The 25,772-nt window shown below is 41.1% G+C and overlaps 1 protein-coding gene across 1 annotated transcript in view; it reads right to left on the bottom strand.

Annotated features, from left to right (window-relative positions):
- The window catches only part of UBE2U (ubiquitin conjugating enzyme E2 U), a 198,554-nt gene that overhangs the window by 80,360 nt on the left and 92,422 nt on the right, over positions 1–25,772 (bottom strand). Inside the window, 1 exon segment of the mRNA XM_086925322.1 lies at positions 21,338–21,435. Coding sequence (XP_086781448.1) covers positions 21,338–21,435 — 98 coding nt within the window.

Genomic DNA, 25,772 nt, shown 5'->3' with positions numbered 1-25,772 from the left:
ACTAGGACTAACCACATAAGTAAGGTATCATCTTTTTGTGACCCATGGGGGAATGCTAGGCAGTAGGCTCCCCAAAGATTACAGAACCTTCCATCACAGAAAAGTGAGGAAAATTTGTTTTTTAGTCAGTTTGAGGTTTGGAAGAGCCTCTGGGTAAGACAACCTGGTGAGAGCCACAGAAGTCTCTCCACCCTTGATTCCCCCAGACGTCTAGTTGTCAAACAAGTGCATGTTTGCTAGGTTCTAGCTGAAATAAGGATCAAAATCCACAGCTATTCATATTGCAAAAAAAATGTCAGTTTTCAGGGGAAAATGTCATCTGTCCATGATGGGTTTTAAGGCCTTCCATTAGCTGGCACAAGGCCTACCTATAGTAGTGAGTTACCATTTTTGTCAGGAGACTTGGGGAAAGGCGGGGTGGAGTTCCAAAATTATTTTACTTTTGGAGCTCAGGCTTACATATATTGACGTACTGGCGAAATTGGCACCACTTTTATTTTGGGTGAGGGTGTGGTCTAATCCTGAGGCAAATGTGAACAGGGAAATCATCACTGACTGCCTACATTTAGATAAGGGGCTTTCCATCCCATAGTTTGCTTATACGTAAAGCCTGCGATGCACTGAACCTTTGAGCTCTGTTTGAATCACCACTCACAATCAGGAAATCTGATAAAACGAAGGTAAAATCTCTGCCTATTGCAACTTACATGAATTTGAAGATCCAATGTTGTACCTCAGTACACCTTTGTTGTGGTGGGAGCGGTCTCTGCTCTTTCGCTTTAGGGCAGATATCATAGCTAGGTTTCTGAGTTTCCCCGAGTATCAATGCCCAGGGGGATAGTGTCAGAGGCTACCTGCCCTTGTGATGGTCATTCAGCTCAATCTATGATGCAGTCACACACAGCCTTGACCAGGGGTCGCCAAACCGGTCCTGGAGGGCCGGATCCATACCAGATTTTTTGGATATCCCCATTGAGATGCATGTAGTTATTTTAAAAATCTGGCATTGATCCGGCTCTCCAGGACCGGTTTGGGGACCCCTGGCCTTGACCATGACACATTGGAGCATCAGTCCTGGCTAACCTCAGCTTTTAGTCAGCTGGTAAGTAATAGGAGACTGTCCCACTCTCAGCCTTGGTTCTCGGAGAAAACTCAGAGAGCTGAAACAGCTCTGCCAACGACAAGAGCATAGTTAGAAAAAAAACTATGACCCAAGGGAAAAAGGTGTCTACAAAATCTCAAAATACAAAGCTTTGATCTTCACAGAAAAACCAGCTTATTTTTCAGAGAAGATAACATCAAACAAATCTTCCAAAGAAGTACTACAGTACAAAAGCTTGCTAAGATTGAAATTCTCAATAAGACTTGTAGCAGTTAAGCTTTACGGAACAGTATTGTGTCCGCCTTTAAGGCAAAGGTGGTAGATTTTTATAATATCTTTACCACTAATTTGGCATAAGATTCTTCGAAATCTATGGATGTTAATGTGGAAAGTTTCTGCACTGTGGGTTCCCCATGTCACACAGAGATACTCTCTCTCCCTGGCTCAATAGCTCTTTCTTCTTTTTCCACCTTAACTGCAGATCAAGTTAAGGATTTACTATTATCTATTAGATCCGGCACACCTTTGGGCCCCTGTCCTCCCAAGATCTTTCAATTGATCCCCAAGACAATAGCCTATCATTAAACGAACATCTTTAAGAAAATGTTTAGTCAAGATTCCTCTCCAAAATTCTGGAAAGTTGCCTCTATCCTACCTCTGTTAAAAAAAATTAACCTTAGTTCTTTGGACCCAAATAACTACAGGCTCATCTTTCTCTTTCCCTTCCCTGCCAAGATTGTGGAGAAGGCAATTAACAAAGAAATTACTCTCTTTCACGAAACAAATAAACTTCTAGGTCATGCAAAATTTGGTTTCTGGGATCAACACAGTACTGAATCTGCTTTGATAGTGTTCTCAGAGAAACAGAGCTATTTTGGACAGAGGCAGTAGTGCAGCATTGATTTTGATAGACCTCTCGCCCACGTTTGATATAGTCAATCATGGAGTATGGATTGACCGTCTCAACTATTGAAGACGATGCCAAATAAAGCGGATCGAAACGTCGTCGACAACACAACGCAATCAATGGCGCGACTCCCCTCAGTGGCTCACTTTAACTGTTATCTGTAAATTGTACCTAATCTGACTGAATTTTAATTTAGAGCCACTGTTCTTGATCATCACACTGTATATATTATTTCACTCACACCACTTGCGCCGTTTTTGCTGTGCACCATTGTCACTTGCAATGCCACCTTGTGTCACATGTGCACACTGAGCACCAAGTGCAATTTGGGTTGCTTCTTGATTTACTTCTGTACAGTGCTGCCATCACTGTATATCTTGTTTATACTTTAAATATATGATGCTATGAGCACGTTCTAAAAACCAATTGAGTTTCCTTTTTCCTTGCTAGTAATGCTTTTGGCATACATACCTAACTGTCTACACATTAATACCTTGTGGGATATTGTTTGTTTATCCTATTTTTGATGGGGATCCCAAGGCATAAATCTGCTTTTCAGGGTCATGTACAACTTCATTGGATTTCGGTTCACAAACGCATTGACTTAGAGGTCTTCAAACTTTTTTACTCTGAGCTACCCCCCTCCCCCCCCTCCAAAACTTTATGGAAAGACTTGAGACGAGAAGAGCAGGGCTGAGCAGAGGGGGCGGTGTGTATAAGATCATTTCATGGGCATTTTTTAAGTTATCTCATAAGTCACACTAAATCTGAGACTTGTAAATGAGAAAATACATTAAAAAACCTAAAATAGACAACACTCACTACTCCTGTTATTTGGGATTTGTGAAACCCTCCCATTCCTTGGCCCCAATGCAACTGCACCTTCTGCACTAATGATAGCTGCAGCCCTGAGTAGAATGGTATCCCCTCTGCCTCTTTCACCCTTTCCCCACAAAGGCAAGCCATCACTCTAATTTTAAAACAAACTCTTTCCCTTTCAGAAAAAAATTAGCTCCCATGTGTTTCACGTCTCTTTGCAGCAAGGATGCCCTCAGCCCTAATGCTATCCAGCATGCTTCTATTCTTATTTAAGACTATCTTAATTATGGTGCAGGGGGCCTGTCACACTCCTGTGCAGGTCACCACTGCACCTGCCTCACTAATAAGAGCTAATGCCTTCTGAAGCAGAAAGTCCCATATGCCCCTTGTTAACCCACCATCCTTCTTTCTGCTATCTGGCAGAGGCCTTAGTTAAGATATCTCCTCTGCTTCAAAATTATCCTCTCTGGTGCCACTGGTTCAATGTCAGCCACACTGGCACAACAAGGGAGCATTGAGCCATAATATAAGAAAGGAATAATGGTAAAACAGCCATAATAGGCTTTAGTTGGTACCTCACACCCTTGGGACCCAGTGACACAGCACCAGCAGTCGCAATTAAATCTACTCCTCTGCCCAACTACTGGACCATTACTGTTCAGGCTGAGGCCTAAAGCAGGCTGTCTGCTCCTTTCTCTAAAAAACAAAAAAAAAACAGGAAAGTCCCACATTTTGCCCCTTTGTTGCTTGAGACATGTTCCCTGAGCAGCAAGGGGGACTTGGGCCCCAATAACAACCAGGAAAATGGCTCCCCTCTCCCCCGTTTTTTTGCTAGTGGCATCCTTAATTGGGGTGTAGCTACTCCTCACACCATTGCCCCAGTGCCAATGCACCTGCTGCACTAAAGGCTGTGACTGTACTAAAAATCAAAAATAAATGAATTTGCATTTCTCAAAACCTTCAGAGCATGAAATGAAATGAAATGAAAAGAGTTTTATAATGCGCAACTAAGCCAGAGGGTGTCAAGGCGCCTAACAGAAAACAATATAAACAAATGAAAAGTTTCTACGGGTACGCCTTTGCGAACAACCAGGTTTTCAATGCTTTACGAAAAGCGGGAACGGAAGCCTGAGATTTGATTTCGCATGGAAGAGTATTCCATAGCTTAGGGGCAATTGAAGAGAAAGCCCTCCCGCCCCATCTACTCTTACGGAAACGAGGGACCACTAGCAGGTTCATAGAGGAGGAACGTAGAGGTCTGCTTGAAACATATGGTAGCAACAGTTTCTTGACCCCACCCGCACCCTTCCCAGAGAGTGCACTGTGGGTCAGTCAGAGCGTTTTGAAAGTTTTCCTCGCTTCAATGGGAAGCCAGTGAAAAGCCTTTCTGGCTGCCGTTGATGACGTCAATCTAGGAGCGTCAAGAACGAATTTGGCTGCCGCATTTTGAGCAGTCTGAAGACGTTGGATTAAGCTCTTATTCATGCCCATGTAGAGGGCGTTACAATAATCTAGTCGCGAAGCGACAAGTGCTACCACCACTTGCTTCCGCGCCTGAGGGGACAGGTAATGTTTTATTTTACAGAGTATTTTAAGAATGCCCCAACAGGTAACAACAGTTCTATTAACCTGCAGGGTCATGGAAAGGGCAGGTTCAATCAGTACCCCTAAGTTCCGCGCTGACCCCGAAGGAGTGGGACAGGACCCCAACGAGGGCGGCCACCATGCAGGTGACCAGATGTTGTTGTTAGAGCCAAACACCAAGATCTAAGTCTTTTAACCGTTCAACTTTAGAGAATTGTAAATCATCTACTGGGACACTGCTTGCATGCAGTTCCTAAAGTTGGCCGGGGACGGGTCACCAGAGTGGGAGAGGGACACCAAGATCTGTGTGTCGTCCGTGTAGGAGACTACCTCCATCCCTAAATATCTAATTAACCTGGCAAGCGGAGTCACGTAGATGTTAAACAGGGTCGGACTGAATGCCGACCCCTGTGGGACTCCACATTGCACAAGTAGGGATGGAGATAGAAACTCTCCCAGCTTGACCCTCTGTACCCTCTGGTCTAAGAAGGAGGCCAACAGATTCAGAGCCGCCCCTTCGACCCCTAGCTCCCTCAGGCGAGATGTTAAAACCGAGGGAGATAGGGTATCGAAGGCGGCTGTAAGGTCCAGAAGGACCAGGCCTGTGGAATGTCCCTGGTCTACCTCCATACGGACGTTATTCAGTACGACCGTGAGGACTGACTCGGTGATATGATGTCTCCTGAAGCCATGTTGGGATTGGTCTAAGAGTCCCGAGGAGTCTAGAAATGCCGCCAGATGTTGATTCAGGTGCGTCTCCAGCATCTTTGCCGGTGCAGGAAGCAAAGAAATAGGGCGGTAATTCTTAAACACCACCAGAGCATCACATTCAGAAAGTGGGACAGCTGTCTCTGTCCATTTGTGAGTGAAAAAAATTAGACATCACATAGCGCCATCTATTCAGGGTCTTCTCTTTGACCCTATCCATGGATTTGGCTCTGTTCTGCTTTTTTCTGAGCCAATTTTCTGCGGTCCAAGAGGTCAGGATGATAAGGGGTCTGAATATGACCCTTTTGGACTCATTAATACCAACTACTCTACTCACCTGAGAGGACATCTGCATTTAAACAGAGGTTGAAATTGGCTAGGTGTGTGGGGACCAAGGTGTTCTTAATTTTGCAAAACAGTTCCCATATATTGTGCTAAAATCAACAATCCCTGAATTGTTAATGGGGACCTGGAGTACTTGGAGGGTGCTGAATGTGGGAGGTCAGGGGAGAGGACTCTAAAGTGCTTTAATTTAAGCAGTCACTTAAAGTTTCAAGAGGAAAATTATTTATAACTTTTTTGAAAGATAATGTAAGGATGCAGAGTTTTGAAACGTGCCCTTTAATGAACTTATAAAAATGTCTACACTAGGTTAGATATAATAAATATGTGGAAAGTACTTGTTTTAATCATATGCACCAAATTATTGTGTGGCATCCTATCTTTTACTATTACAATTTTAAAATAATTTAAAATAATGACCAATATTTTCAGTGCTTTCTGTTACTTGTTGGGACCTCAGACCTCTATAAATACATTCCGGTATTCTGCACTGCGCCAAGTTGAATTCAGTTCTGTGACTCTGGTCTGACAAAAAGACATCTGCAGTGACTGTATTAACCAATTAATGTTTCCAAACTGGAAGAGTGCATTCTCCACCAATTAATTTAATGTGCATTGCTTTTTTATGTAAGGTGTCATTTAAGGCGTGTGCAGTATTTTATATGCATTTGCTGTTAATGTGAAAGTATCAAAATGTTGTTTATTGCCATGTTTTTACATTGCAACCACAGTACTCGGGAACACAGTTGCTGCATTGACTATTAAGTTAATGTTGATACGAATGTTATGAAAATCACAGTCAGAAGTAATTTCTTCCTGTTATTAACACACACTTTAAATAGAAAATAAAGACTTTAAAATGTGTTCTACTGCCACCCTAATGACCTCTGAATGATAAATAAAGTACACAATGACAAAAAAGCCATGTTAAGAATACATACAGATGCCAGGGCCTTTGCGGAATCTTAACACTTGAACAGATGGCAGGTATTTTTCAATGTGAAAGTGGGCACGCGTAAACTCATTCCCTTCATATAAGTGAAGACGGCCTGGATACAGAAAAACAAAGATAGTTGCTCTTTCAGGCCAATATTATTTACGAGTACTTAGTGAAGCATTTGCGCCCCCCTGGGAATGCCTCCACGGACCCCAAGGGGGGCACGCCCCACAGTTTGACAAACTCTGCTTTAAGGCCTTGTGTCTTGCTTTTAAAGCCCTGCAGGTTCAAAAAAGGGGGGTATGCCCAAATCTTCCTCCTATACCTGGGCATATAACATCAATGATGTGTATAAAATATAAAAAGGTACAGAGGGACCAATGAATCATTTATTTTCATCCAAGGTACCATTAATTACCCTGCCGCTTCAATTGTTTTTTAGAAAATCTACATATCCATGATTTCAACAAATACACGTGTCATGTGACTGGGCTGAGTACAAACAAATCAAATCAACATTTCCTTATATATAAACATAATATGTACAGGACATGAACAATAACTAAAGATCACATATAAATCACATTCATATACACAATATATACAACATATACAAAAAAATATACCAAAAAAACCTTACTGAGAGCAAAACAATCGGAATGTACACTCCTTACTCCGAGTAGTACACTCTGAGGAAGTCCCTATTGTGCCAGAGGTATCACACCTCTAATCTAATTATTCCCTAGGCTCTCCCACTAAGCAAAAATCAAAGTAATGGGACTCCTCGTAAATATGTCGACGCAGTCGCGGTCGCGTTTCAGACAATGATTCCTTTCGGCGTTATCAGGACAAGGGGTATCAACATATCTAGGGTGAGAATTTGACTCTCCAACTCACGGGCTGTATGGTTATTCCAGGGAACTAATACCCGCAAACACCCGGATCGTAAGACCACTCGAATCCTGTATTGTCACGTTGGTCCAACGGGTCAGCACACCCACAAACTCTCACACCCACTGCAGGCAGAGATCTCGTCTACTGCACCTCGGGTCCCAGTCATCAGAAAGCAGTTCCTCAGTCGTCCATCCTACTCGCCAAGTCCTGCAGGGCATAGGTCTGGATTATCCAAAGAAAAGGTTTATCTGGTATGTCCCATCTAGATCCCTACAACCATCTTCATGTCTTCATTTAGCCGTTCCAAAACTCAAAAGAGCCCATTGGCGTGGAAGACGTTTTGTCTATGGCACTGCTAGGCAGTGGGACTCCCTGCCTTTACAACTGAAGAAATGCACCTCTCTATCATCCTTTAGGAAAAACCTTAAGAGTTGGCTTTTTAATCTTTAGGACAGTTTTCTATTTCTTCTTTCTCTCTCTCTTCCCCTTCTGGTTAAATTGGCAGCGCCATGATGCCCACGGGCATATGCATGCTTTATAAAAATGTCTTTAAATGTTATTTATCTTTTTTCTTTTGTATGAATTTTAGACCATATTTTAAACTATTTATTAAAATAATTTTATAATCCCGAGGTTTTAGGAAGTGCGCGTTTGCATTGTTTTACCTCCTGATGAGGAAGAAAATAAAGGGACAGAGGCTACTGCGGGAAAAAGGGGCAATATTGAGTGTGAAAAAAAAATATTTATATTATCATCACAAATAAAAAGCCACTTCCGTCAGTCCACATAAGCAATGGTAGTATCAGGTACCCGTGAAGAGCACTTCTATTTTGAATGCAATACTGCGGGAAACTCTAACCGCCTTCCCATCAGTGACCAATTCCAGTCCAAAAAACACAAACTGCAAGCTAATGAAATGTTCTCTGAAGGTAGCAAACTACTGACAACAGCAGCAACTACAAATAGAGGGAAAGAAAAGAACACGAAGACGGAGTGAAAGTTAAAGAAACGAAGGAGACAAATGTAAAAAAAGTTAGCTTTCATTTTATATATGAGGTGTGTGAAGCATGCATAGGCGTGGAGGGGATAATGTCTTCCTGTGATATATTCCCCAATTCTGTTGAATGAAAGTGTCCGTGGTTCTATGTTAAATAACTAAGTTATTACTTAGAAGTATGAAAAGCTGATAGAGGCAAGCAAGATACAGGGGGCTCGAGCAAAATGGCCGAATTGGCCTCTTGTGTAGTTGGAACTAAGCCATATATTATTCCATAACGAGGGATGCGAGGGGTTGGATGGTCGGACTCGTGCATCCGTGATTTATTGTAGAACTCCTGCTATGTTTTGTTTCAATGCTTCTGTTGTATGTTTTAAAGGATAAGTGGTTAGCTGACTTGGCTCACGCTTTTGTTGTTGGAAGCAACCCAAACCTCTTGCTAGGCTCTGCCTCAGAGGTTTGTCTCGCTCCCTTCTGCAAGTTAAACAGGAAATGCACTAACTCGGCCCCGTTAGCCCACTAGAAAGAGACCGAGGGCTTGATTTAGAGTTTGGGGGATGCGGTACGTCCGCCATAAAGTGGCAGGTGTCCCATCCACCGCATTTAGGCCCAGATTCAGAGTTGGTCGGAGCTTTCCAAATCCCTGTTGGTGCAAGGTTCGAATTCCGAGTTGGGTGGTATTTTACCGCACAGTACCTCACACTTTGGTAAATTATGCCAGGTCAACCCAGCTAGAATTTAACAAGGGAAAACAATACAGTTTGTACCGGAACATGTAGATTTTTGGGGGAAAGCAGACATTTTGCTTCTCCGACATTTCCGCTTTCATATATGAAATGAAAATACTGAGAAGTAAGTTATTGGAAAGATGCTAGCAAAGAGTGAGATTCCTGAGAAATGCTTCACCTTCTTGAAAGTCAGGACTACTCAGTGGCAAACAAATAACGCAAACAATCTTCATGTAGATGTGCAACCATTTTGCTCCTGTTTACCTACTGTCTTACACAGTGTGCCCACATTGTGTCTTGGAAACTGACAGTTTGCTTTCAGGCAGAATCATTTCACAGTGTGCATTTCACCTAATGGTGATGTGCTTGGAATGAACAATTCCTTTGGAACTGAACCATAAGCTGATTAAACTGTCCAGCATATTCACAGTCTTGAGCTGCAATGAAAAAGTAAACTGGCAGGCACTGCACAGTGCAGAGAATCTCCAGTGGTTTGATAGTTTATGAAGAATGCTGGCAGGAATTAAATAATAAAATCTTTGCAAACAGTTTTAGCAGAATCTCTGGAAAGGGGCCGGTAATAAGCATACTGCATAAAATAAGCTGAGCTCAAGTTTAACTGCCCTTCTAAAATGTATAGACGAGAACACTTAAGCAGTTCTACTACTTCGTGATCTGTGCCTGGCCTATGGTCCACCATAACTGGTCGGTGTCCGAACTCAAAAGGAAAAATGTCTGTGGGCAAATCTACGCGCGCAAATTTAGGAAAGACGGAGACCTCCGCACATAGGTGTATGAATAGCATTTTGTAGTACATGAGTAGTACTTCCGTAGTTTTACTAAACATACTACAAGAATCAAGTTTGTAAACACCCTGAACCATTTTACATGGGGCAACCTTAGGCATGTGCAAGCTGTGCACCTGCACAGGGCCACCAAACCCCTAGGGGCCACCACACCAATATATATCCTTAATATAATAATCCTCTGAGGATGGATACATATTTGCGTGGCGGCCCCTGGCAGGGCAGTGGAACTCTGTTCCACTTCCAAACAACCTGACCCCCCCTCTTCTCTGGCCTTCGCGCTCTGCCCCGCCCGGACCCCCTCTTCCGGGGCCCCCTACCTACACTCACTGCCCAGGGCCGCCATGAGCCTAGAGCCGCCCCTGATTTTACTAAATTTGTCAGGTATTCTAGTTGAAGACTTGGCGACTTTCTAATTTCTTTTGTACAATTCAACTGGTAAGGGCTGACCAGCCAGTCAGTGAATTTCACAGATCCGTGATTGAGATGGAACAATATCCATTGGTTCGGGGATGCTGATTGCAGAGCTTCCTTAAACACTTTACATTATTACACTCAGGATACTGGTGCATATCAACACATCTGAAAGTATCCAAACCTGCATCTTTTTAGGTTATAAAAATAGAAAAGGGTAACACCAAATATCTTTGATGTATAATGAATAACTACTTATACAAAATGACCATTGATTTTGGACTTAGCAAGGATGCATGCTACTGGACTGATGTACCTGAGAAATGGGAAGCTCAGTTCAGTACCTTCGCACAGATTAAATAAAGAATAAGAGGTACCGTGAAACAACATAGTTTATTGTAGACAAAATCAACGTGAGGGAACCTCTGGAAGGTGCTTTACAGCTGTGCTATTGAAAAGTAAATGGCAGTTGAGCAAGATTTATTCCTCATAAATACATGTTCATGTCCTTTAAACTAGGCCTGTTTCTGGATTGGCACCTCCAGGGCCTCCTTGAAAGTACCTAAAGATCCAATAAACTACAGGCATCATGGAATAAGATTGAAACTTGTGCCTTGCATTATACTCTCTTATTAAAGAATATTAAAAACTATGGTTGTCCTCAGAGTTCAGGCTGCAAAGAGGCATTTTCCATGTGTAGCCTGCAAATGTAATCACATTATTACAAAGTAACATTTGAATACTAATTTTGCCAGTGATATTGAGGTGTGGACAGTGCCAATCACACAATGTGTTGGACCTATCAGCTTTAGGTTGGTCTTCCCCCAAATGGTTTGCTTACTTACCTCCATTTTCAGTGCTAACATTTGTTTTTGTTGGCCTTCGGACTCTGTGCACTTTATAATTGCTAATCAGTGCTAAAGAGCTTGTGCTAACTCCCCTAAATATGATTTGATAGGCTTACACCTGACTAGCATATTTAATTTACTTATAAGTCCCTTGTGAAGTGGAATACCATATATCCAAAGCCTGTAAATTAAATGCTACCAGCGGACCTGCACCACTTATTGTGCCACCCACTTAAGTAGCACCTTCAAACACGTCCCCAGGCCTGCCACTGCAGCCTGAGTGCGTTTTAAACTGCCTTGTCAACTGGGCATTTGTGCCCTCTTGCCAAGCCTTAAACTCTACTTTTATTACATATAAGTCACCACTAAGGTAGGACCTAGGTAGCACATAAGGGCATGGTGCTGTGTAATCAAAAGGTTGGACATTCACTTTTAAGTTTTACATGTCGTAATAATGAAAAACTCCTAAACTTGTTTTTTTACTATTCGGAGGCCTACCCTTCCCTTAGGATAACATTTGGGATTCCTTATTACATTCAATAAGCTGTAATTCCTGGGAGCAGGGATCTATATAATGCTTCTCTGTTTTCCCTAACACCGGGGCTTACACATCTGTGTACCCATGATATTGACACTGAAGACAGCCCACCTGTCGAAAACAAATTATACAGGCCGTCTGAAAAAGTGAGAGCCAGCATCAAAGGGGAGGTCTCTAGGATGTTGTAATTAGGGGTGATTAAGCACTCCAGTAGCCCCTGGTCCAACCCAGTGATGCTGGTACGAAAAGCTGCTCCAAGGACGCCGCCCCAGAACTCCGGTTCTGTGTGGACTACAGGGGGCTCAACTCAGTCACAAAGACCGATCCTCACCCCATCTCCGGAGCAGATAAACTCATTAACAGATTAGGGGCTGCCAACCTCCTGAGTACTTTGACTTAACGTCATGGTAATGAGATATTGAATTAACTGAAGGGGCTACAGAAAGGTCAGCCTTTTCCATACCAGAGGGCCACTTTCAGCTTAAAGTGATGTCCTCTGGGCTGAAAAATGCCCTGCCACCTTCCAGAGATAGGTGAACCAGGTTTCGGCTGGGATGGAGGCTTACAGTACTGCTTACTTGGAAGACATACCTGTCTTCAGTAGCAGCTGGAAGAACAACCTCTTTCACCTGCAGGAAGTGCATCAGGCCCTGCAACACAGAGGTCTGGCTATCAAGGCCAGTAAGTGCCAGATAGGGCAGGGGTATGTGGTGTACATGGGATACCTGGGGGCGGCAGCACCTCCAGGCCAAGATACAAATTATTCCGGCCTGGGAGTCCCCAAGAACTAATACTGAAGTGAACCTTCCTGTGCCTCACATGATACTAGAGGAGGTTTGTCATGGGATATGGCACCATTGTTGCCCGCTTGACTGAGAGGACTGCAGAAAGCAGCCCAAGAAGGTGATCTGGAAGGAGGCTTGCCAGAAAGCCTTTGACTCCTTCATACATGCCATGTTCACAGCCCCTGTGCTCAAGGCCCCTGATTTTTCTAAGGAATTCATTGTCCAAACAGAAGCCTCTCAGAATAGCATAGAGCCAGGTCTATCACAGCTCAATGAAGAGAGCCTAGAACAATTTGTAGCTTTCTTCTCTAGTTTACTACCACTATCAGCTGGGGTAGGGGGGGGACATGTGTTAGACCGGTCAGATTTAAGGCGGTCTTCCCCCAAACTCTTTGCCTACTTACCTTCCTTTTTGGTGCTGAAATTTGCTTTAGTTGGCCTTATGATTCTGTGCACTTTACCACTGTTAATCAGTGTAAAAGTGCTTATGCCCGCTCCTCTAAACATGGTATATTTAATTTACTTAGAAATCCCGTGTAGAGTAGTATAGCATATACCCAGAGCCTGTAAATGAAATGCTACACATAAGCCATGTCGATTTTGCATTTAAGCTGCCTTGCTAAGCCTTAACCTCCCTTTTTATTACATATAAGTCACCCCAAGGTAGGCCCTAGGTAGCCCATAGGGCAGGGTAATGTCTAATTAAAAAGTCTGACATGAACCTTTAGATTTTACGTGCCCTGGTAATGAAAAACTCCTACATTTGTTTTTCACTACTGTGAGGCCTACCTCTCCCATAGGATAACATTGGGTATTCCTTATTACCTTCAATAATAGTTCCTATTAGGAGCAGGTGTCTATTTTATGTTTAACAAGTATAACATTGAAATGCTAACCCCTCTTTAATGGTAAATGGATTTTTAATTTCAAGTTGAAAATTGCCACTTTCATAAAGTAAGCATTATCCTGCCTTTAGCCCTTATTTCCGGCAGCCAGTCATGAGTCACATAACTAAGTGTAGCTGACAGATAGTCTTTGTGAATTCCTCCCAGACAGTCACACAACAGAATTAGGTGTGCCTAAATGGGCCATCTGCTGGCAAGATGGGGCGGCGCTGAGCACAGCCCCATTTGCAATTGACTAGCCTGTGCTCTGCCTTCACACACAGGGCCTAAAGACCCCACATTGTTGCTACGGCCAACTTCGAGCCAGGGAAGGGGAGTCTAGAAATTCCATTCACTTCACAGAACCTTTCCAGAAGCTTCTCTCACCTTCCAGAAGAAGAACACCAGGATATGTAAATAGGACCTTCAGACCAACTCGTCAATTCACTACTGGACCTGTGGAAGGACTCTCACAGGACAGCCGGCTGCTTTGTCCTGCTGCACACTCTGAGAAACTGCTGCTGTACCTGAAAGAACTGCTTTGTTGTTTGGAGCCAGCCTTGAACCCTCAGAGGTCAGCCCTGCATCTTTACCTGAAGTCAGGGCTTCCAGAGTAACTCCAATGGCTAGTTTGCTGGCCTCCTGTTCAGAACCACAGGGACACAAAAAGCTCCCGCCATCTAGAACCTGCATCTGGACCCAGCCTGAGAGAATCCTGAACCCCCTTTTGTTTCTATTTTGCAGTTTTTATATAGCGCTTGGCTACCTGGAGACCTCCCAACACTGCAGCAGATACAGTAGAACATCAGGGACTGAGAAAGAATTATTCCCTGAACAGCCATGTCTTCAATGCTTTGAAAAAGGGAAGTTCATGCTCCAGAAGGCACAGTTCAAGAGCTGGGGAATTCCAAAGTTTAGTCGCCAAGATAGCAGTGGACTGCCCACCCCAGATCAATCTATGGATCCTAGGGACCTTCAGTAAGTCAGTGGAGGCCGATCCGAGAATTCTACCAGGGAAACATGGGGAGGCTAATGATCCTAGCAGAGAGGGGCTCTATTACAGATCACCCTATGCATAATGCAGAGAGATTTAAACTGGACAACCATAGGGTTCCCCACTAGTCCTAGACCCTTGGTTGTGGTGCTAAACTTGCCCATGCGGTCAAATCCAAAACTTAGGACACATTTACTCAGAATTTCTCCTAAGTCCAAAGGTAAGCGCTGCCTGGGCCAATCCATTTGTTGTATCTGAAACGTGCTCATTTGCAGTCAGCCATATTTTTCGACTTTGACCCGGTCTCGAGAGACTATATGTTCGCGGTTGGTGCTGTGCTCTTTTAGGCACTAGATTTTGCTAAGAACTTTTTATATTTATACCTATGGTTCTACTGATGGGATCTTTGTCGTTTTGGTGTCAAATAATGTATTAAAATGTACATTTGTTTTCAAAATTGGTTTGGGATTTTTCTTCGGTTGTGTTTTCACTTTCATATATGCTTACACAACAACAGACAGACTTATACAGACATTCACACAGTTTAGTCACTAACCCATATATTCAATAAGACACGTTTAATCAGTCATTTCCAAAATCAGTCACACAGCTCCTAAATCCAACATCCAGATACTTATACACCTACTAATTTTTCAATACATCTTGGAATATATATATATATAAAACATATTTAAACTTTACGGAAACACACAGTCACTGGATGATGTCATCAGTGATGTCACTGACCTTGCCAAGAATAATGTAATATGTGATGTCATGAGCAGTGCATTGCGGGGCGCGATTTAATGTTAGCTGAACTAACTAGAATCGTGGAATTTCTATAGTTTCGTAAGAGTGAAATGTCCCGCTAACTAAAAACGTCCCTGAAACCGGTGTTTTTTCAGTGAATATATATATATATACATCATTTATCAAACAGTCCGAAAAGACAAGCGCTCTTTTCACAGAGGGTGCAGGTGTCGAGGGAGGACTGCCCTAGCAATTCAATGTTGCTACCAAAGTATTTCCACCACAGAAATCACCGCACTCCGAGAGAACAATAAATTGAAATCTTTTTATTGCAAATGTGCAATTATTCACCCTTAAAGCCACCACCAATGTGTTTCAACCCATAAGGGTCTTGCTCACAGTCATGTGATTTCTTTTTCCATTTCTCTATTTATAGTATTTCCAAGCACAGCCCATTAAGAGGCATTCTGGGATACGTAGTTTCTGCATGTTTCTCATAATGTCTGTTGCATATCTATTGTCTATCATTGTTCATTATATATACAACACATGTATTTATTGTTGTATGTCCCATTACAGTGGCTAAAGCTCTCATCAATTTCACACTGGATTATGATGGTCACGTTTCCCGATTTTTTCAAAAAACTTTATTGACACAATACTTTTAAATGTCTTTACAACCTCCATTGCTTTCCTTTTTAGTTTTATTTGAATGACTTCCATTTTTTCCTTGTTTATTGATAGATTCGTCAAGATTAGTATCTTTACTCATGCACCAATATGAAACTATTGTTCATCATCTCTCTGAAATAGATGAATGCACAGTGCTAATTTTTAGATTAGCATCTTGTTTTTATTAGTTAATTATTTTGGACAGAACTTTATTAACTAGCTCGCCTAGATGGTTGTATTTGAGTTCATTGGTTAGTGCTCCATTATTCTTAATGTGTCTTTCATATACAAATCATTTTATTCAGCATATTTTGGTTCTATGTCTACCATTAATACGCAGCTAAGGGCTGCTTGTTTCTGTTGCTTAGTGCCATATTTTTTCTTTGATGACGAGTTGTTATTTACTTCTTTCCTGAATTTTCGTACATGGATGTACAGTTCCTCATCTCCATTCAGGCCATGAGGGATCTTCGTTCTGAATCTTTTCATTCTGGACTCTATTTGTTTCAACTTTAATGTTCAGTTCCTACCTCTCTCATTGTGAGGTACAGTTACTAGACCAAAATACTTGATGTCTTGCTTTGTCTTGCTTGAATGCAGCTTCAGATGCTTGACAATGGCATAATTTGTATCTCCATTTTGGATTGCCCTCAGATGTTCTAAAATTATTTTCTTTAAGGAACATACAGTGCTTTCTATATAACAGAGTCAGCAATAGCATTCAATTACATACACAACATATGTTGAGTCACACATGATTTTTCTGTGATTGTGAATGTTTTTCCCATGAAGTCTGTTACTTTCTTCACATTCTTGCCAATCTTGCATGCTTTGCATTTCGTACATTGTGCAAAGCCTTCTTGATGTTCAGTGCGCCAATTACTTTTTGTCCTAGTTGTCATATGGCTTCTCACTAATTTGTCCCTCAAAGACGGTGTCTTTCGATATGATACATTGGGCCTCTCGCCAATTATGTTGCCAATGTCCGGATCCTTTTTAACGATAACTCAATACTTGTTGAGAATATTGACAATTTGGTAGTTTTCTTTACTGTAAGTCATTATAACATGTATTATGTTATCCTCCTCTTTTTTCTCTTTTCTAACGAATGTGTTCACTCATGTTAGAGCCCTTGCTCTTTCTTGACCTGCCTTTACATCCTCAGTTTTGTAGCTTCTCCATAGAAAACTCATTCCTGTGTCCTGGAATGTTCTTTCTATTTCCGCTTCATCTGATCAATTCCGTTTCATCCGTATGAATTAATCATACGGAATGATATGTTTCAATTGACGAGGGTGATAGCTACTACCATGCAGTATACTATTGGTAGATGTTGGTTTCCTAAAGACTTTAGTCTTCAATTGATTGCTGTGAACATCTACTGTCACATCTAGAAATTGGATTTCCTTGCTGCTAGTGTTGTGGGTGAATTGCAGGCCCACATAGTTGTCATTCAAGATCTTCATGTATTCTGTTTATTCCTCCTGACTTCCAATCCAAATCAGGATGAGGTCATCTATGAAGTGTACTGTAGCCAAAGTTCTGTTTTGGTTGTATACTCTTCATTCTCATCTCTCCAAGCTATTAGTTTTTCCTACCAACCCATGGTGAGGTTGGCATAGCTTGGTGATAAATCCCATTGCGGTCCCGCAGGTGTGGGTGTACCATTGACTATTGTAGTTGAAGATATTGTTCTTCAGGCTTATTTCTATAATCTCCACTAGCATTCTTGAGTGTTTCAATTGTTGAACATTTCGTTGTTTTAGAAAGTAGTTTGTGGCCCTCATTCCTCCTTCGTGGCTAATTGAGGTATATAATGATACCACACCAATTGTTGTGATATTTGCCAAGATTCTCAAAAAATCTCCAGTGTCTTTTATATAAAAACTCAAGTTCATAACAATTGGAGCTAGAAAGAAGTCCACATATTGTGTCTTGTGTACCTTTGGTAAAAAGTACATTGTGGTGTGACTGGACTATCATTCTTGAGAAATGGAGCCTCCTCTTCCGTGAGTAATCCTTCACAATACCAATTTTTGATTTTGAATTCTAGGTCCAGCGTCAGGTCATTGATTAGATTGATACTTAGTTTTGCATTGTTTTTTTCTTCATTTAGTTGTCGTAGGGCCTCCTCAATATAGTCACTTTTATTAAGAATGACTATATTGCCCCCTTTGTCTGAGGCTTTATGATAAGATTTTCATTTTTAATTAGGCCTTCTAATGCTTCTCTCTCATGTTTTGTGAGATTTTCTTTTTTGTTCTTGTTGTTGTTGACTATGTTCATTAACGCCAGGTCATTAATCACCAAATCATGAAATGTATCAATTCTATTCCCTGGACTTAGCATTGGACAAAATTTGAATTTTGGTTTGAAGCCACTATTTTGATTGATATTTGTGGGAATATTCAGATCCTCTCATATTTGGGAGTCAGTCATGTTACTCTCCTCCTTATTTAGCATAAGATCATAAGTCAACCTCACTGTTGGTAAGTCATCAATCGTGAGATTAGTACTCAATGATGAATTGGACTTTTTTGTGGATTCATTCCCTCCTTTTTGCTAAAGAATTTAGCGAATTCTAATTTACTCACAAATTTGTATATATTGATTTGGGTATCTACATGATCATAATTTTTTTCGGGGCAGAATGTCAATCCTTTATTTAGGACAGTTCGTTCATGATTGTTTAACTGGTAGTCTGAGAGATTGATAATGACATTTGTTTTTTGTTTTCTCAGTTCTTTCATGTTTACTTTTTGAGACGATTGCGTAGAGGGTACCCCTTTGCTTTTTTCGCTCCCTCTTCGGATTTTTCTCCATCTCTTGAACTGATAGTCTCTGCCCCTCCCACGCCCTTGTCGGCGCCCTCTATCTTGGGCTCTCATTTCCTGTTTGTGTGGTTCTCTCTTCCTCACTTAAATCTGACTCTGATTCACTTGTAACAAGATTGACAGTTTCAGTTTTTAATGTTTTAACTAGTTGCCGTTTAAGTACTTCAAATCTCTTTACAAACGTCAAGACTGTTCCAGTCTCATAATCTTGTTCATCCTTCCTAAATTTCCTTTGTTTCCGCTGTTCCACCTCTGTTTCATGTCTGTCAAGATTTTTTTCCATGTGTTTTCTTATGTGTTGCTTTAATCTTCCTGTTTTCATGCCGCACTTTGAGGTTCAATTTCAGAAATTGATTTGTGCAGTTCTTCCATATCTTTTTTGGCATATTTGATTATTATTAATACCATATTTTTAGAGCACTGCATGCTCTTTTTACCCCACTCTTCTAGCATTTCAGGCTTTGTGTCAGGATGGTTAGGTGAGGTAAATATTCTCAGGCCTCTCGGGATACGATCACACTCTATGTACTTTTCTAAGGTAATCACTTCCCAACTTTTTGTTATTTCCTTCTTTAACAATTTTTGCAACTATCCAAATAATTATTTCAGATTTTTGGTACCTGTTTGAACGGTACCCCTTTCCTCATTCCTCTTATTTCCTTCTGTTCCTTTCTGGAACATCGTTTCCGGTCGTTGTAGCCGTTTGGCTGCTCTCACCTCCAAAATTATAATCTGTTGTTAATTTTTTTTCATTAACAAAGCCAGTAGAAGTGCAACAGATCTACCAAATCCGATTGCAACTCACAATCAGTGGTTCGAATTCGCTATACAGGGTGTGCACAACAATATTGGTTCTCTCTAGCGGTCTTTAAATTCAAATGCTGGATTGCATTAATGCCGCTATGCTGCCATATCGACAGTTGTAGTGTTAGTCATCAAATAGGGAAACGTGACCATCATAATCCAGTGTGAAATTGATGAGAATGAAACATAGAAAATAATGAGCCTCGCCACTGTAATGGGACATACAACAACAAATACAAGTGTTGTAAATAATAATGAACAAAGATAGACATAGATGTGCAACAGACATTATGAGAAACATGCAGAATCTTTGTATCCCAGAATGCCTCTTAATAAGCTGTGCTGGGAAATACTATAAATAGAGAAATGGTAAAAGGACTCACATGACCATGCACAAGAGCTGTGTCGGTTGAAACGCGTCGGTGGTGGCTTTAAGTGTGAATAATTGCACGTTTGCAGTAAAAAAAGATTTCAATTTATTGTTCTCTCGGAGTGCGGTGATTTCTGTGGTGGAAATACTTTGGTGGCAACATATATATATATATATTATATACATATATTTATATATAAAATAAAAATATGAGGGTTTAATACACTGAATAGATATACAGAATGTAAAGTAAATTAAAATAAAAGTAAAGTAACATTAAATAGCAATTTATTTTAATAAGAATTATTTTGAAAAAAGGTCTTGTTGTACAACGTTTGGCGCATTTCTTATTTCAGTGCCCATAACTGCTGTTTCTAGGTCTTGTTTTACTTACTTTAGCATATACATGTAGTCAGCGCAGGTACCGCCCAAACTAATACTTCTCTCTCACCTCATGCTATTGGCTGTTTGGATGTATCCTTCTGTCGCAATAATGAAATAACTTTTTTCTGTCTGCAATGTGCACTGAATCATCAAACACTGAAATATATATCTCTCACATGCAACACACAAAATATTTTCTTTTGTTTCTTACTGCATTTTTTTCTGAGCTCTCGAGGGCCAGTTTCACCCTAAAATGGTCACCAAGTGCCTTTAAAATGACGATGGAATGATTCCCTAGATGAGCATTCAGAATAACCACTCTTGCAAGACTTCAGACGGCCATTTACCATTCAGTGCGCCCAGCAGCCCCCTCTCCTACTGTGCTTTTCAGCACATCCAGTGGTTCCTTGTCATTTTGCTGCTATGCTGCTGCTACTTTTGAGCATGCCTAGAGTCTCCCTTCATCCTGTCCCTGGGCCACTGCCTAATGGCGCCATTCCAAGATGGCCACCTTGAAGCCTCGAACTATCTTTCAGCACACCTAGAGATTCTATGTCTACCTGCGGCCGGGCCACTGCTGCTGTTCAGCACGTTTGTAGGTCACTTGACTTACTGATGACAACTACTGGCAAAGCCAACAGGTCTGCTTTGCTGTAACTCAAACTGCAAGTTAGACCTCTTGGCTTTGCTAAAGTGGCCAACGCCAGTTATGTTCTCCCAGGTTTTCCAATTAACTCGATACCTGCATCTTTCTTTAACCCGTTAACCGCGGCGTTAATTTCGCCGCGGTGCGGGCGTTTCTGTGCGCGGGTGGAATGCCGTCGGCCAATGGCTGACGGCAGCACTGGGGAGGTAGCGCTTAATGGGGTTAAATCATGCCTTACATGGAAACAAGTCAAAAACAAAGAAAACTTAGTTGCAAATTTTTTTTTTATCCTCTTTTGGAAACCTCAAAATAAACACAGAAATGTGTACTATCCTTTGGCATGATATACAAAAGCACAACATTTTTACCACAACAGACAGATCCGTATAGCACTGAAGCCACAGAGGCTTTATGAATGCATTCACATTCACCCACTGCCTCTAGACTTTATTCCCGGAGGTATAATTTTAGCTATTTTCATTAACGTTGAAAATGTTTTTAATTCGAACCATAAATGATGAAATGGTATTGTCAAAAACATATTTATTATTATATAATATATTTTATATTATTATATTCTGCAGCCATACCTGAATTGTCAGCAAAATCCTGGTCATAGTATTCCGAGTATCCCATTCCTCTGGATTGTCCAAAAAATTGATACAAGGCTTGCCAGAGGAGACACTAACTGGAAAAAGAAGACTAAGGTCAACAATGACAAAATGAATGTTGAGCAATACCTATACAAATTGTAAAAGTTCATGTTTCCTTGGCAACATTTTCCTAAATGACAGTATGAAAAATGAAGTGATAACTAAGTACAATTAGGAATTTGTAATAATTGTTTATAACCTTTGGCCACATGAAATATGGTTGCTTACTGGTGCTTATGGAACTACAGGCATGTCTGGTGTTTGGCCTCACCTAGAGACAACTCAGCAACCATATACTATGTGCAGTGGCAAATTCACCCACTCACAAATATCGCTCTAGATTCAATGGCCCAATTCACAAAGGTAAATTTGGTCACCTGAACAAATATACAACCTTATTTACTTTTTTTACCCTGGCAGCATTCCTCAAAGAAATTTGTAGTGGGTGTAAGTGGTTTTACAAGTGTGGATTCAAACCTGCACTCTTAAAACCCCTCAACAAGTGGAAAATGGGTGGTCCAAGGCTACGGTCACCCTCTGTGGACTTCTCTGCAATGAAGAACTCAACAAAGCAGGAAAAGGAGCCTGTGGGAACATTCACCTGACATTCCTTTAGATTCCATTACGAATGGTGAATATGAAAAGGCAGTAAATCTGCACCCCAACGTAGATGTAAATCTATGGGTGCAGCTGTACTCCTTGTGTGCATCTGGCCCAATATCTGGATACATGACAGAGCTCCAGGCATGCCAAGCCATTCAGAGGTGATGAGGGCCAGGATGAAGACAATAAAGTTTAAAAATCAAATGCAAGTGGCAAAAATAAAAGTAACAAGAACATTTTACAGTTAAGTAAGAAAACAATAGTTGCGTTACTCAAAGCGACTTTCGTGTGGATACTTTTTATTCCCTCTTCAACAAGACTTATGGAATTTCTTGGCTTTACGACAATTAACCTCTTTATGCAGCAGCATAACTGGCTCGCTTGAGGGGCCAGTAGTCCCACCTCTATGAGCCTGCCAGCTCTCCTCACCTCAATCAGCTTCCCCTCTATTTATATATGTATTTTAGTTTCATAGCACGATCATGACCCACAGGTTGGCTGAGCACTTTACAGCACCACCTGTTTGTACAAGTCTGGAACAATTTAGGATAACTGGAGAGAATAAAGAAACATGTTAATTCCACTAAGCGCTGGCTTTTCAGCGACAGAAACGACCCTGTAGTCAGAATTGAATTAGATCTCTTGGAAATGCATGACCTGTACTGAATACTGGGCGGATAAACAATCCCCCACACTTCCACACCTAACAAAAACACAGCTGATGTGCTGACAAGATGCCCGGCAACACATTAGGTGACAGACAGCACTGATTAAAGAGACTCTTTATGGCATGGCTCCTCGAGGTACAAGGGTTGACGGATTCCAAGCCTAGCACCTCATAGTATTTCTAAGCTAGGTGACATCTGGGCTTCCAGCCACGTACAAATGTTAGCCGTCGAATTTACATTATGCAAAATCCAGTTTTTTGTTATTTGCAAATCCGTCATCCTTTAGAGGCATTTAAAGGCAAGTTGACAAACGTGCCAGAGATTAGAGTCTTGGAGTCTAAAGTAACAATGGGATGGTTGGGAAGAAAAGACATTTAAAGGATTAATGGTTAACTGGTACTTAATACACCCAGGCTCTAAGTAAATTACGAGAAAAATGGGAGTGTGACATTAGCGAATTGGACGAAGGAGAAAGGACAGGAGCAAAGATTGCTTCTCGTACCCATGCCATATCTGCACGCCTCCGGCTGATACAATTTAAATATTTTCCCAGAATCTCCTTCCACCTAGACCATGCTGCGGAAGATGGGTAGGAGGCCTAATCCCTGTTTTCGTTGCCAATTCCCGAACAGCACCTCCCTGTATACTATATGAGACCGCCCAGTCATTGCTCACAGTACCGGAAGTGAATTTGCCAAACCCTTGGGGAGATAGTGGGAAAAACCTGTCAATTCTGATCCCAAAGTGTCCCAATGGGTATAATTGACGAATGGGAGGGGCAAGTAAGTGCCTGTCCGTTGAATGGTGTGGGTGTGGGGCTTTTGGTAGCCAAAACGGACATAGCTCAGAGATGGTAGGCCCCAACACTGGGAGAAAGGTGCAGAAGGGATTACTGCTCGAAATCAGAGGAACCAATAAAAAGCATGGGGCTGTGCTAAAAAACATCAGAAGATCTGGTGGCCTGGTGGATCTACTATTCGAGATTGCGACATAGGAAGCGATTGATGTTGTGATCCTATTGCTAAATATTGGAAATGGTAGCCGCTTAAACGAATGTGGGTAGATATGGAGAGACATTTTGATAATGCATGAATGATTTGACACATATCTGAAACATATCTTATTAAAACAACAAAAAGATTTTTTAAAAATTGATAGAACAAGTAACATATTAAAGGTGAAGAGTATAGAAGATATAAGTATTGGTGGGATGTATGTTACAGTGTGCAATAAAAGAGGTTTTTACACATATATGTTCTATATTAATGAACAGTCACAAAAAAGTGATTTCAGTAATAGGACAAGGAGCTATGTTATAAAGTCTGAGTATTTTCATTCACAGAGTTTGTTTCAGAGTTTCAGTTAGGTAAAACCCTTCTTGCAATGGGCATTGCTGTTCAAAAAGCAGTTTCAAAACATTTATTAGTGTCATATGGAGCAACTGACCTAATGACCAATGCAATGAAGTACCACAACCTCGCAGTGTTTCCTGACAAAGATGATTTATTGGTATTTTCCTTATACAATCTTTGTATTTGAGAGAGTAAACTGCCTTTCCTCCTAAGAAACTGCTGAACACTTGAAATCTTAGTATTTATGCAGGGTATGTGGTGGTTCCCAGAAAAACTGCTTTATGTGTGATGCATGATAGTCTGTAGATGGTTTGTGATTTTATTTGTAGCCACCTCAGAGTGAGCAAGACTGGTGAGATGTGGTAAAACTGTAAGGTTCCAGTGGTCAGCTTGCAGTGGAATGCAAAGTTGCTTTGTTAGGAGCAGAGTGCAGTTTAGGAATACTTGTGAGTAGAGTTGCAGTAGTCAAGTTTTGAGATAGCGAGCTGGACTTGGGCTCCTTTTGCCGTGGCATTGACTTTCATGTTAAGTTTCACATCTAGAGTGACGCAGAGAGATTTAGTAGACATATTTACTTCAGCTTCATTAGACAGTAAATGCTTGTCCAACTCTAAAGACAACACTTTTGGATGTTGTGTGGAATATAGCACAGCATTTGATCAGGTAGATATATTGAGATTGCAGACCAAACTATAAAACTGGGACATTGATAGTGCTTTACTGATACTAGTTATATAGTTCCACATTCAAACGAGGACAGGGGTGAGTTATCAACTAATTGAAGTATGCCGACAAAGATTCCAACGTCTGACACACTAAAGCAGGTGTGCATTGTCATACCTATACATTACTGTCTATGCCTCACTGACTTACCATATTTGAGAAAAAACTATTTCTACCAAAATTAGGCTTGTGATCCATTTCACGCCTAACCTATGCAGATGACATAGTGTTTCTAGTCATTGCAGTTATTGGGCTACTGAGACTATTAACTAACTGAGGTGAATATAACAATGACATATACCTTAAAATAGGACACACAATATTGAAAACATGATATTCTCAAACTAAAAGGTCACCTATGCACGGAGTCAAAAATATTAAAATCTATAGAGTAAAACAGTTCAACTATCTACGCATGGTGATCAATTACAGATTAAAAGTACTTGCCTGTAAGAAATTAAAGTATTATTTGGAGTGGACAGCTGCCAATTTCAAGGAATATTCACAGCCCTTCTCAGGGTGAACCCTCCAAGTCATTAAATTAACCTGAGCTCAACCCACTGGTAGCTAAGGCACAGAGCAGACAGACTAAATTTAGGGCAAATTATTTATGCAGTACCAAAACAGTAATTAAGTCAAAATGCCAAACAAAAAAGATCCCCAAATGAAGTAGAAAAATAGAGTAAAATTCAATAAACAAAATGACACTAAACTGACAAAAATTCCAATAAGGGGAAACACAGGTACGAATTTAAAAATGTTCAAGTAGAAAGTGCCCAAAAAGTGTTAGGCGCTAATAAAACACTATGGTCGACACATACCCGGACCTAGATGCAATGTTAGGCTGATTAATATGGAGAGAGGATCAGATACACCAATCAGGTTCATTTTTGTCAAATAATTTACCTTCTGAGTTTGGCCCTGTTGGACCTAGGGTATCCAAGTCTACATATGGTAGCCTGGCACAGTAGTGGTTACAGCTAAACTCAAGGCGTTGGTTAAGTGCTTACAAAACCCACTCACAGT

The sequence above is a fragment of the Lissotriton vulgaris genome, chromosome 1_1 (assembly GCF_964263255.1).
Source record: "Lissotriton vulgaris chromosome 1_1, aLisVul1.2, whole genome shotgun sequence".
In the NCBI taxonomy this organism is placed as follows: Eukaryota; Metazoa; Chordata; class Amphibia; order Caudata; family Salamandridae; genus Lissotriton; species Lissotriton vulgaris.
The sequence above is the reverse complement of the archived record's forward strand: the minus strand, read 5'-3'. Positions and strand labels throughout refer to the sequence as shown.